We start from the raw sequence: 14,681 nt of genomic DNA, 5'->3' as shown, positions 1-14,681 counted from the left end.
TATTACGCCGCTGCCTACCGTACTGCATTTTACCATCTCGCCCCGACCACTTCTACTCGTTATGTGTATTTTACCATCTGCCCCGACCACTTCTACTGTTATGCGTGTATTTTACCATCTCGCCCCGCCCACTTCTACTGTAATGTGTATTTTAATTTCATCTGCCCAGCCCACTTCTACTGTTATGTGTGTATTTTACTATCTGCCCCGCCCACTTCTACTGTTATGTGTATTTTACTATCTGCCCCTGGCCTAATTTCTAATGTTATGTGTATTTTACCATCTGCTCCACCCACCTCTTACTGTAATGTGTATTTTTACTTAATTCAGTCTCCCTGACCACTTCTACTGTAATGTGTATTTTACTTCATCTGCCCCTCTCCTCTAATTTCTACTGTTATGTGTGTATTTTACCATCTGCCCCGCCCACTTCTACTGTGTAGTGTTTTATTTGACTATCTGCCCTCCCCACTTCCCACTGTTATGTGCATTTTACTATCTGCCCCGCCCACTTCTACTGTAATGTGTATTTCTACCATTCCTGCCCCTCTCCCCACTCTCTACTGTAATGTGTATTTTACCATCTGCCCCGGCCCACTTCTCTACTGTTATGTGTATTTTACTATCTTTCGTCTCCACTTCTACTGTAGTGTTTTATTTGACTATCTGCCCCCTCACTCCTCTACTGCCAATGTGTATTTTACCATCTGCCCCCTCCCACTTCTACTGTAATGTGTATTTTTACTATCGGGCCCCCGACCCACTTCTACGGGTAATGTGTATTTTACTTTCATCTGCACTTCCACTTCTACCAGGTAATGTATTTTTATTATCTGGCCCCACCCTAATTTCTACTGTAATGTGTGTAATTTACTATCTCAGCCCCTCCCACTTCTACTGTTATTATGTATTTTACCATCTGCCCTACCCACTTTCTACTGTAATGTGTATTTTACTTCATCTCGGCCCCTCCCACTTCTACTGTTATGGGGGCGTGGGGTAGCTCTAGTGGTTGGGCATGCTGGCACGCTTTCACCAAGACCCGGTTCACCACCGTACATGGGCACAATGTGTTGCTTCCATTTCTGGCGTCCCCTGCCGTGATATTGTTGAATATTGCTGAAAGCGGCGTAAAACTAAACTCAGTCAGTCAGTCAGTCTGCCCCACCCACTTCTACTATACTGTTGGTGTGTATTTTACTTTCTTGCTCCGCCCACTTCTACTGTAATGTGTATTTTACTATCTGCCCCACCCACTTCTACTGTTATGTGTATTTTACTATCTGCCCCGCCCACTTCTGCTGTTATGTGTTTTTACTATCTGCCCCGCCCACTTCTACTGTTATGTGTATTTTTACTATCTGCCCCACCTAACTTCTACTGTAATGTGTATTTTAATATCTGCCCTCCCACTTCTGCTGTAATGTGTATTTTGCTATCTGCCCCTCCCCACTTCTACTGTTATGTGTATTTTACTATCTGCCCCGCCCACTTCTTCTGTAATGTGTATTTTACCATCTGCCCCGCCCACTTCTACTGTAATGTGTATTTTACTATCTGCCCCGACCACTTCTGCTGTTATGTGTGTTTTACTATCTGCCCTCCCACTTCTACTGTTATGTGTTTTTACTATCTGCCCCTCCCACTTCTCTACTGTTATGTGTATTTTGCTATCTGCCCCGCCCACTTCTACTGTAGTGTTTATTTGACTATCTGCCCTCCCACTTCTACTGTAATGTGTATTTTACTCATCTGCCCCTGCCCCACTTCTACTGTAATGTATTTTACTATCTGCTCCTCCCTAATTTCTACTGTAATGTGTATTTTACTATCTGCCCCGCCCACTTCTACTGTAATGTGTATTTTACTATCTGCCCCGCCCACTTCTACTGTTATGTGTATTTTACTATCTGCCCCGCCCACTTCTACTGTAATGTGTATTTTACTATCTGCCCCTCCCACTTCTACTGTTATGTGTATTTTACTATCTGCCCCGCCCACTTCTACTGTAATGTGTATTTTACTATCTGCCCCTCCCACTTATACTGTTATGGGGGCGGTGGGGTAGCCTAGTGGTTAAAGCGTTGGCTCGTCACGCCGAAGACCCGGGTTCAATTCCCCACATGGGCACAATGTGTTAAGCCCATTTCTGGTGTCCCCCGCCGTGATATTGCTGGAATATTGCTGAAAGCGGCGTTAAACTAAACTCAGTCATTCAGTCTACTGTTATGTGTATTTTAATGTCTGCCCCGCCCACTTCAACTGTAATATGTATTTTACTATCTGCCCCGCCCACTTCTACTGTAATGTGTATTTTACTATCTGCCCCGCCCACTTCTACTGTTATGCGTGTTTTACTATCTGCTCCACCCACTTCTACTGTTATGTGTATTTTACTATCTGCCCCGCCCACTTCTACTGTAATGTGTATTTTACTATCTGCCCCGCCCACTTCTACTGTAATGTGTATTTTAATGTCTGTCCTACCGACTTCTACTGTTATGTGTATTTTAATGTCTGTCCCACCCACTTCTACTGTTATGTGTATTTTTATAATCTGTCCGCCCACTTCTACTGTTATGTGTATTTTACTATCTGCCCCGCCCACTTCTACTGTAATGTGTATTTTACTATCTGCCCCGCCCACTTCTACTGTAATGTGTATTTTAATGTCTGTCCTACCGACTTCTACTGTTATGTGTATTTTAATGTCTGTCCCACCCACTTCTACTGTAATGTGTATTTTAATGTCTGTCCCACCCACTTCTACTGTAATGTGTATTTTAATGTCTGTCCCACCCACTTCTACTGTAATGTGTATTTTAATGTCTGTCCTACCGACTTCTACTGTAATGTGTATTTTAATGTCTGTCCCACCGACTTCTACTGTTATGTGTATTTTAATGTCTGTCCCACCCACTTCTACTGTAATGTGTATTTTAATGTCTGTCCTACCGACTTCTACTGTAATGTGTATTTTAATGTCTGTCCCACCCACTTCTACTGTAATGTGTATTTTAATGTCTGTCCCACCCACTTCTACTGTAATGTGTATTTTAATGTCTGTCCTACCGACTTCTACTGTAATGTGTATTTTAATGTCTGTCCCACCGACTTCTACTGTTATGTGTATTTTAATGTCTGTCCCACCGACTTCTACTGTAATGTGTATTTTAATGTCTGTCCCACCCACTTCTACTGTAATGTGTATTTTAATGTCTGTCCTACCCACTTCTACTGTAATGTGTATTTTAATGTCTGTCCTACCGACTTCTACTGTTATGTGTATTTTAATGTCTGTCCCACCGACTTCTACTGTTATGTGTGTGTATTTTAATATCTGTCCACCACCACTTCTACTGTAATGTGTATTTTAATGTCTGTCCTACCGACTTCTAATGTCTGTAATGTGTATTTTTAATGTCTGTCCCGCCCACTTCTACTGTAATGTGTATTTTTAATGTCTGTCCTACCGGACTTCTACTGTAATGTGTATTTTAATGTCTGTCCCGCCCACTTCTACTGTAATGTGTATTTTAATGTCTGTCCTACCGACTTCTACTGTAATGTGTATTTTACTATCTGCCCCGCCCACTTCTACTGTAATGTGTATTTTACTATCTGCCCCGCCCACTTCTACTGTTATGTGTATTTTAATGTCTGTCCCACCCACTTCTACTGCAATGTGTATTTTAATGTCTGTCCTACCCACTTCTACTGTTATGTGTATTTTACTATCTGCCCCGCCCACTTCTACTGTAATGTGTATTTTAATGTCTGTCCTACCGACTTCTACTGTTATGTGTATTTTAATGTCTGTCCCACCCACTTCTACTATAATGTGTATTTTAAGGCCTGTCCCACCCACTTCTACTGTAATGTGTATTTTAATGTCTGTCCTACCGACTTCTACTGTTATGTGTATTTTAATGTCTGTCCCACCCACTTCTACTGTAATGTGTATTTTAATGTCTGTCCTACCCACTTCTACTGTTATGAGTATTCTACTATCTGCCCCGCCCACTTCTACTGTAATGTGTATTTTAATGTCTGTCCTACCGACTTCTACTGTTATGTGTATTTTAATGTCTGTCCCACCCACTTCTACTGTTAGGTGTATTTTATAATCTGTCCCGCCCACTTCTACTGTTATGTGTATATTTACAATCTGTCCAACAGGTTTGATCCCAGTACACACAACCCCAGTGTACGCCGCCACTAAGTTCGGCGTTGTTGGATTTACCAGGAGCTGGGCTGTAAGTTGGGTTAAATATCTTCATCCTATCGCCATAATTGAATTCAAGCAAGTGCAAATTGTTGGGAAATGGTGATAAGCAGGTGATGAATCGTGCAATCTGCCATGGCAAATTAACCTTGCTCGGTAGTTTCATACCGAGATCTTTTACGGACTGATTTCCAGGTAACGACGACTGTAAAGTTTTCAACTTAGATTCAACACACAAGACTACTGTTACAGAACTACTAGAACCTACACGGACACATGTCTGCTCCTGATTCCGATACTGGAACCAGTATAGTTTTGCATCTACTGCCAGTACCATTACTGACATATATCAACTGTTGGTACCAATACTGACACGTGTTTACTGTTGGTACCGTTATTGAAATATATCAAGCACTGGCGTCGATACTGTTTTGTATCTACCGCCGGTACGTAATTAATGATCTATCGCAACTATTTGTTATGTACATATGTATCAAACACATAAATAAACCACTGGTCCTGCTATTGACAGATATCAGCTGGGGTTGACCTTTATCATTTTCAGGGGACCTGTTTATTTAAATTATGAGTTATCGTTAATGCTCGAAGCGTCATCAGTTATCTGTGATAAACCCTGAAGACAGCTGTGTGAAATATTCCCGTACAATATGTGCAGGCCAACCCGCATCTGGCGTCTCTCGGCATCAGCTTTGCGTGTATATGTCCAACCTTCACCGACACCGACATGATTGTCCATGGTGACTTCCGCGAAGGCCGGAGTCTGTACACCGAGGATTCCCAGAGAATGATGGCGGAAGTGGGAGTGATGCCGTGAGTGACAGCATTGTGATATAAAGTCAGCGGGAGTCATGTATATAGACTATGTTTGTTTCCCAGTGACACTGAATCAGGAAAATGGCAGATGAAGACAAATGAAACCTCTTTTCACTTTATGAACATCCCTGAGTTTTATACCATACGATGCACAAAACAATATTACCGTTATAACCCAGTGTAACCCCTACCCCAGTGTAACCCCTACCCCTACCCGTTCCCCTAGTGATGAACCATTCGATGCACAAAACAATATTACCGTTATACCCCAGTGTGACCCCCACCCCTAGTGATGAACCATACGATGCACAAAACAATATTATCGTTATACCCCAGTGTAAAACCTACCCCTACCCCTAAGTGATGAACCATACGATGCACAAAACAATATTACCTTTATACCCCAGTGTAACCCCTACCCCTAACCCTAGTGGTGAACCATAAGATGCACAAAACAATATTACCGTTATACCCCAGTGTAACCCCTACCCCTTCCCCTAGTGATGAATCATACGATGCACAAAACAATATTAACGTTATACCCCAGTGTAACCCCTACCCCTTCCCCTAGTGATGAACCATACGATGCACAAAACAATATTACCGTTATACCCCAGTGTAACCCCTACCCCTAGTGATGAACCATACGATGCACAAAACAATATTAACGTTATATCCCAGTGTAAACCCCTACCCCTTCCCCTAGTGATGAATCATACGATGCACAAAACAATATTACCTTTATACCCCAGTGTAACCCCTACCCCTAACCCTAGTGGTGAACCATACGATGCACAAAACAATATTACCGTTATACTCCAGTGTAACCCCTACCCCTATCCCTAGTGGTGAACCATACGATGCACAAAACAATATTAACGTTATACCCCAGTGTAACCCCTACCCCTACCCCTTCCTCGAGTGATGAACTGCTCACTTTGTTGTCAGGCTCAGTCAGGTGGTGACTGCGTTTGAGCAACTCCTTGACAGCCCCGACAACAACGGCATCGTCATGTCCGTCACTAACATCAAAGGTGTGCGCGTCAGAAAACATGGCCGACCGAGCAGGCTCTGAGATGATGGAGGAAAGAGGGTCCGATACGCCGTCCACACAATTCCCGTGATGACGAGGATGATGATGATGATGATGGTGATGATGGTGATGATGACAACGACGACCATACTCAAACTTAAACAGAAATTAATGCAAACATGTCTCATGCTAATCCTACTTGTGCTTCTATAACCGTTTGATAAAAAGTATTGCAATTCATACACAATCTCTCATTGCTTTCGATCTACTTTTGGATATTTTCATACCTTAAGTTTATTGTGAACCCTAATATTCTAACTTCAGTCTAGTGGCCTCTTGACAGACACAGACACAGACAAACACACATGTGCCAGGCGTCTAGCAAGCCAATTTTTTCGTGTAAGCCTGATAGGTTACAAAGCTTTATATTTAGTGAGTGTTGAGGCCTTGACCAACTTTCATTTTAAAAACTATGTGTAAGCCCGGGCTTTTTTTCATGATGATAATTTCAAAAACCCAAATCACTTTATTAGGCATTGGGCTAAAAATGGAATTTTAACAATTAAGGACCTTTGTAATGAAGATGGTTTTATGTCTTTTGAAGATCTGAAGCTCAAATTTGATATTAGAGGTACGTATAAGGATCTTGGATATGTTTGTATATCATACCTGAATCATGGAAAAGGACCATAAAACAATACAGAAATATACATAACAATGATCTGGATAATAACTTTCCTCATAAAGATTTTATGGATTTGAAAAAAGGTTCTAGATTATTTTATGATAAACTCTTTTCTGACAATATTAAACCTCATATTTGCCTAAAATGGGAAAACTTATTTTATGATATTGATTTTGATTGGCGTATGATTTTTAATATTTGCAGAAACAATTTGAAAGATGTAAAACTTTTAGATTTTAAATCTAAATATTTGCACAGAATTATATATATAAAACAAAAGAATTTTCGAAAATGAAACTTGTTGACAATACAATATGTAGCTTTTGTAATGTGGATAGTGAAACTTTATGTCATGTATATTGGGAATGTAATGTAACCCAAACCTTCTGGAAAGAACTTGAAATTTGGATAATCCAAAACATACAGAAATTTGAAATAACAAAGACTTTGGTTTGGTTTGGTATTTTGGGTAATAAGCCATTGCTAAATCATATAATCTTTTCTGCTAAAAGACATATATATATATATATACTTGCACTTTAAAGAAAATAATTCCAAAAGTTAATAATTTCTTAAAATTTTTGAAAGACTCTTACAAGGTTGAAAATTTCATATCCAGAAGGAACAAAAAATTTGATAAATTTTCAGAGAAATGGTTCCCTTTATCCTCAATTTTCGATCTCTGACTAAATCTGTCATCAAACTTGAATAACTTTACTGGATTATAATGTCTTTATGCTACCAGTTGATGAACTTTGATCATGCACATGTACACTTAATTATTGCTTAATTATATGCTTGCATTCAATTATGGGAACGAATAAAGAAAATAAAACAAAAAACACTAAAAGTTTAAGGTAGCTGGTCACGTGATCGTATTCTAGTTTCAGACAATCACATCGATTACAAATGAGATATTCTTCAAGATCATTAAGGTTAAGAGCTGTGTTTGTTCAAACAGGCCATAGAAAGTCAATTATACACACATATATTCTACATACACAATCAATTTTAGTAGAGTGGGTCGTTTATGTTTCCGTAATTCCACCAGTAGACATTTTGGATGATAAATATGACACTTTTGTTATAATGATACATAATTAAGCGTTTCGTCATATATTCTTACAAACTTAGCCGCAATACCTGCAATACTGCTGACTCACCTTTAAGCAATATTTACTTGTTCACTCACTAAGTCTTTTTGTGTGAGCAAATACTTTATGCACGTGACTCAGATGTTTTGTATGTATGCGTTGGTTATGTACAGCAAAGTATACCATATATACAGGTTAGTATTTCTGAGTAACCCACCTTAGTCACACTTTTTTTGAAAGGTGTCAGTTGAGTTTACACAGGACCCTTTGTGTGCCCTGTTGATACTATTTACACTTATATGGTCCCGCTTGCAAGTGCAATATAGACACGATTTCACTGCATTCACCAGACATGACTGATTCGATATTACATAACTACCCACATTGAGCACTTATCATCCCAACTTGACAACGACTGGTAAACATCTTTTGTCTTTAATTCGACAGCTTAACCACTGCACCTGTGGCAAACACAAATGTAATATGTGAACACCGAGGGAGGAGAGCAGGGTTCACATTCGTCATGTGGAGGCACGTTTAGGACAATTGTGCATGTAGCTATGAGAAGAAGTACCGCAACCTTGAATATGACTTAGCTCTTTGTCCAGAAAATGTATACCTGTTTAGGGATAAAAGGAGGGGCATGGTCTTACAACAGCACGTAGCTCTCTTGATTCAAACTGCGAGATTCTGACTTGGTTTCTGTTAAACCTGGCAAAGCCATAACATACCATTGCACTGATATTTAAATTTCTACAGTTCACAGAGGTGTCATAGTTCAGCACAATTATCATTGAGGTACACAGACCAAACTTATGTTCAACACGACCCCCTATGTCATAGTTCAGCACAATTATCACTGAGGTACACAGACCAAACTTATGTTCAACACGACCCCCCTATGTCATAGTTCAGCACAATTATCACTGAGGTACACTGACCAACATTATATTCAACACGACCCCCTATGAACTACGTCACTGTTAAGTATCACGTGTACACACTGCACGTTGACAATGTTTTTCTCAAACTAATACATCAAAATATTAAGAAAGAAAAGAGAAAGAATTTTAAAAAAATAAAATAATAATGTTTTTTTCGTGTAAGCCCGGTAGGTTGCAAAGCTTTATATTTAGTTAGTGTTGAGGCTTGCCCAACTTTTCAAAATCATGTGTAAGCCCCGGCTTTTTTTCATAATGGTACGCTCCTGTGTGCGAAACTGCCAACACTGTTACCATAGCTACACCACAGGCTCCTACCCAGCAGGTTTACCCGCTCCCCTTGGTCTTTCTTTCATCTCGAAATTGTTTCAAAAGACCAGCCTACTATGGTAATTTGGTCGACCGTCCAGGTTGAAGACCCCCTTGAAAACCCTTAAACACGTAAGCAATGACTGTCTCAGCTGCTTGGCAAGTAGTTGCCTTCTTTTGTAGTGGTGATGTCGAACGCCTCCAACATTGTGCCTGGTGTTTTTCTTATCAGATGTCCGAACCAACGAGATGACACTGCCAATGTCACTGTGATTATGGGCTGTCCTTCTCTCCTGCAAGATGATTGCTGAACTACCAACATGAGCCACTGGTCGCCATCCTCATATAATTTTCAGATTTATGTGGCGCCTACACTCAAACGTTGCTCAAGCGCAGGCCCAAGGCTCTTTGAAACAGCAGGTCTTCACTCCATGCTGGAATGTCTGAAAGTTAGTGATATGCTGTATGTGATCTGAAAGTTCATTCCCAGAGGACTGGGCCTGCCTCAACAAAACTCCTGTCACCATTGAAGTTTGGGTACAGTTAGCTGCTAAGAGGAAGCGGGTCGTAACATGCCATGGATTCTCTGAATCATTTCTGATGGCGCTGACGTGGCAAGCCTTCCAGGATGGGTGGCGTCTTTTCTCAAACGCATTCCACAGGAGGGTAGCATAATGACATCCCAAATGATAGAGTGAGTTTAGTTTTACGCCGCACCTTGCAATATTCCAGCAATATGGCGGCGGTCTGTAAATAATCTAGTCTGGCCCAGACAATCCAGTGATGAACAGCGTGAGCATCTGTCTGCGCAATTGGGATACGGTGACATGTGTCAACCAAGCCAGCAAGCCTGACCACCCGATCCCGTTAGTCGCCTTTTACGACAAGCATGGGTTAATGAAGATCAATTCTAACCCGGATCTTCATGGAAATCCCAAATATAACTCGCAAGAACTATTCACCAAGTAGGATCACTTGAATTATGTAAGGTATGCATAAATGCAGCTGTCTACGTATAGAAATTTACACAATCTTCCGCAACAGTCATTGTTGACTCACGTCGAGAGGTGGGCAGTCTGTTACTTTCGTCGTATTTTTATAATTTGATCAATTTTGTTTTGATCTTTGATGAAAAGAAAACACTGAAGTTCCAACAATTTCTAAAACAATAGCAATTTATTTTTTGATTGATTATAAGCAGAAACAATCTGAATCTGAGCTGAAGAAGTAACAGAAACAAATCTTGAAACCTGTGTCCCCAAAACACGAAACTGAGAAACACAGCATCAAGAATTAATGATTGTGAAGAGTTTTGAAATATAATTAAACAAAATTGCTGTAAGACAATAAACACATTACATTACTTATGTTGAGTGTCAGGGGTGTTTTTACGATCTGAATCCCACAATATGGATGAAGACAACAGATGACTTCTGTAAACTCTAATGACTAAGTTACTAAGGCTTCCTAAACCATCAGTTGTATTCGAGATGATGGATTACCTGAAAAACATTAAAACTTTAACTTCTTTCACGACAGAACACGGATCATGATATCTGGGAACGTGGGATATATATCCAGATGCTGGAAGTAGTTCTAAGCGTGTAAGATGTAGAGTACATTAAAAATCAAAGGAACTGGATACAAACTTAGAATTTTCTAACTACTAAGCACTTAAAATTACTGCAGAAAAGCGGACGAACATATTTCAAAACAGTGAAACCCCCGGATCCTGGATAGTACCACACAATGATATATTTATATAGATGCCGCACTTCCACACATGCGTACCCTAATCCAAGTACTACCAGTTGCAGGACGTTGGTCACTCGGGTCAGTACATAACGGAGTCGGGACCAGGCCAAACGTATGGTGAAAACAGCATCCTACAAGTACACTGGCCTCTACAAAAGGATACGATATATCGTTATGTACTGACAAAGACAAGTAACTGAGATCATACCTGTACTTTAAACCAATCATTAACCCTGACATTCCTCGTTGATCAATTGTACCCTAGCATACAACAAACCAGAAGTTACAACACACCGGGAACACCTGAAATCGAAACAGGGGGAGAGATTCGAGTTCACCAACAGGTTGTGCAAAATGTCATTGCCATATGTTGATCTCCCTTCCTTTATTGATATAATAAACAAACAACCATGACTCCCAGTTGGTAGCATCCGATACATTGACAGATATGGGAAGGATAACGGACACACACAACCCCAACCCCACCCACCCCCACCCACCCCGATGCTATCTACTGCCCAGCAAACTGCAGCACGCAGTTCTTACCTCTATGAGATTAAAGAAACGATCAGTCTGTGGCTATGTTGCTATGTCAACATTTTTCGCTTTCCCTGTTTTGAAATATGTTCAAATGAAACTAGCAGTACAAGCATAACTGTGGCGGTGAATGCCTGGGTATCTACTTGAACAAAGCCATCATGAAAGCCAGCACTGAGGCCAACAGGAGGAGAGACGGCTGGGAGACACAAGCGTCACAGCCAGCCGGTCTGGTTAACTTGTCTATTTCTACCAGGACCTCTGCAGTTCTCTTCGGACAGGAACCATAGGCTGTCTTAGTGCAGCTTTCGTACAGCTGTGATGCACTGGAAATGCCATCATTAGTTGTTACATGTTTAGACAGATATTTGTTATAAATATCAGAAGATTAGGATAACCAAATTCAGATGTTAGTTGTCAACGAAGTCACACTGGCGGGATTTGTAAGACGTCACCACTTCCAGTCACATGATTAGCTTTTCCGGTTTGAACGGGGAACGAGAGGTGGCGGGCGGACTTGCGGAGAAATGGCGTGTGGGGCGATGGAGAGTGTGTGTGGGTCAGGGAAAGGGGCTGTTTTCGAGTATATCTTTCTTCAAGCATTCTGCTGAGACGAGTTTGGTAGGCCCTGAAAAGGGCCGTTCCAATGGTGGGAATGGACCAGCTGAGAGCTGTACACGAGATGTTTCAAACTGTCCGTGACACATGTCCACAACTGATATCTTTCCTGGCAACATCTTTAGTCCTGTTTTGAGAGCTGACTGGAGAGAGGAATGGCACAGGACGTCCTACATCATGCATTAAATATATTTTGATGGCGTCTGTTGTTTCTTGACGCAATCCCACGTAGCGTAGGTGTCCATGTGTTTGATCACAACATCTGACGAGACACAGGGACATAGTCAGGTGGGTTTGTTGTTAAGCAGGAGGAACCCGTGAGAGCAATACACATGTTTTCAGAGTTTAAGCATAGATGTTGACTTGCGTTCTTTTACGCATTTCAAATCTGAGTTCCTCTTTGAGGTAGTTCCAGGTGAGCATAACGTCCACTACTGTTTGGCTGGGATCCCATTAGTCGCCTCTTAAGGCAAGCATGGGTTACTGAAGATCAATATTCTAACCCGGACCTTCACGGGTAGTTTGCTGGAGGAGCTATCAGAGTCGGTACTATACGATCACTCTGTTCTTGGATTATCCACGCCTTGGCGATAATTATATACAGTGGCTCCTCATTCTTTCAGCGGGAAAAGTGTACCTGGCCAACAGTACCACCAGATTTGGATTATGAGCTGGTAACTTTCATGTGCTCCATCACAGTGGCATTTTTGGTTTTGAAGTTTGACGGTCCTTCTGAAGAAAGCATCTTCGCTCACTTCCAGCGTAGACACCTGATTTGCCAGACAAGGGGAGGTGTCAACATAAAAAGCCGTGGATGCATCCAGAGTATTTCACGTATACCCTGGAGATATCGAGGACCATATAATCTTGGTTATCAGCCAATACAGTGTCTCTTTATGGTCTCTTTGATTTAGCATCTGTTCCATCACAGTCTTATGGCACTTTGAGCCATCGTAGTGTGGATCTATGTCAGAAGTGATGAATGTGAAGCCATTTTAGATAGATGCCCATCTTCATGATGTGGATCTGCCACTGCAAACAATCCTGTGTTTTTATAGAAAGCAACACCTGCTGCTTCGAAGAATGTACAGCTTGTTTGGTCCTAAAAAACAGTCTTATGGTATGCTGTAGTGTTCATGGACATCAGCATAGATGCCCACATGAGGAAGCAGCAAACAACGGCACGAGACCATATAATATTATTATTATATGGTCTCTTATGACAGTAACGACTGTCAGTATCCCTGGCATTACGGTGACAAAGAAGATCAGTGCAGTATGAACTTCCCGAACAAGTCCTCGAAACGTTCAGGACCAGTAGCTGCAACTGCTGCATCCCAAAACAGTGCATAAGCAAACACATTCTCAAAAACATACCCACACAAACTCTCCAGCGCACCACCGCCCTCTTCCCATTTGTCCGCCCGCCGCCCGCCGCCCGCCTCCTGCGAGATCTCGCAACATGGCCACTTAATCCGGTCACATGGCAGATTAACACGTGACGGGAAATATCGTCATCTTGAAAGCCCCGCCAGGGTGATAAGGCTGTTTATTTATATTCACGACTAACTGATCAAGTAGTGAAACATGAAAAAATGTTAACTTTGTGTTTGCTACTGTTTGTGTTTTAATGTTTGCTACTGAAACAAGAGATTCGAGAAAGTAATTGCTGTTTTTCATTATAGATAAAATGGACAGAATTATCATTGAAACGCCCGCATAAGTATCAAGAATAACCGGGCCACTGTAACTTGATAATGCCCCCAAATTGCTTAACGACGGGCCATTATCATGTCCGTTGTTAGGTGACGTCATAAGGAGCTCAGCTCTTGATGTTCAATCACCTACGGCTAATTTGAACTTGGGTTCAATATTGACAATATTTCTGACATATTTGTCACATGTACCTGTGCCATTATACACTTTCTTGCCGTTACAAACCTTAACAATTGTACCATAAATTACAACATGCAGCAATGACCTTATTTTATTAAAATAAAAAATCTATCCATTTTAGCTATAATAACGGTAACGCTACTTTTCAGGGAATTATCATTTGCAGAAGCCAGAGGTCTTTTCAACTGCCCTCCTTCGTCCATCCTCGATAATCTCCAGGGTATACGTTACGATAAATCTCCACTAAATCCTGAATGCATCTACGGCTCTGCCGCATGATTTTATTACCTCCCTTGGCTGGCTTTTTATCCAGTCAGGTGTCTACGCTGGGAAGGTACCAATCACAACTCTCTTTCGCTTCTATTATCTAACCGATTAAACTTGGCAACATAATTGTTGCAGAGGTACTCGGAAAGAGGTAGAAAGAGTTCATGCATATATTTTTTTTAAGGTTTCAGACCTGTCAATTTTTCTGTATGATTTGCCCCCAAATCTGAGTGGCACTGCAAACAAACCTTCGCGGCTGCGCTATCTTTGTTGACACTGGCAAACTCGGTTGTAGCGGCGGCTTAGCTGATTGGCTACTGTGAAAATGCGGAGCCAGCAAAGGGAGGTAATAAAATTATCGGGCCGAGCCATAGGTGCATCCTGGGTACTAGTGAAGATTTATCGGAACGTATACCCTGGAATTTATCGAGGATGTCCTTCGTCGGGCAGTTAATGAAAGACCTCGGGCTTCTGCAAATGATAATGC

The 14,681-nt window shown here is 41.2% G+C and overlaps 2 protein-coding genes across 3 annotated transcripts in view; one reads left to right on the top strand and one right to left on the bottom strand.

Annotated features, from left to right (window-relative positions):
• LOC124273931 (15-hydroxyprostaglandin dehydrogenase [NAD(+)]-like) overlaps window positions 1-6,334 on the top strand; it is a 62,764-nt gene extending 56,430 nt beyond the window's left edge. The window contains exons 5-7 of the mRNA XM_046709274.1: window positions 4,180-4,256; window positions 4,902-5,056; window positions 6,008-6,334. Of these exons, the coding sequence (XP_046565230.1) occupies window positions 4,180-4,256; window positions 4,902-5,056; window positions 6,008-6,134 (359 nt within the window). The 3' untranslated portion in view covers window positions 6,135-6,334. The remainder of the gene's footprint in view (window positions 1-4,179; window positions 4,257-4,901; window positions 5,057-6,007) is intronic.
• Window positions 6,335-10,276: 3,942 nt separating this feature from the next.
• LOC124273932 overlaps window positions 10,277-14,681 on the bottom strand; it is a 108,695-nt gene continuing 104,290 nt past the window's right edge. For both annotated transcript variants that reach the window (XM_046709275.1, XM_046709276.1), the window contains exon 5: window positions 10,277-11,739. In XM_046709275.1, coding sequence (XP_046565231.1) covers window positions 11,556-11,739 — 184 coding nt within the window. In that variant the 3' untranslated portion in view covers window positions 10,277-11,555. The remainder of the gene's footprint in view (window positions 11,740-14,681) is intronic.

Source organism: Haliotis rubra, unplaced genomic scaffold (genome assembly GCF_003918875.1).
Source record: "Haliotis rubra isolate DU_JTF1 unplaced genomic scaffold, ASM391887v1 Scf186, whole genome shotgun sequence".
NCBI lineage: Eukaryota > Metazoa > Mollusca > Gastropoda > Lepetellida > Haliotidae > Haliotis > Haliotis rubra.
This window is presented reverse-complemented; position numbering and strand designations above follow the sequence as displayed.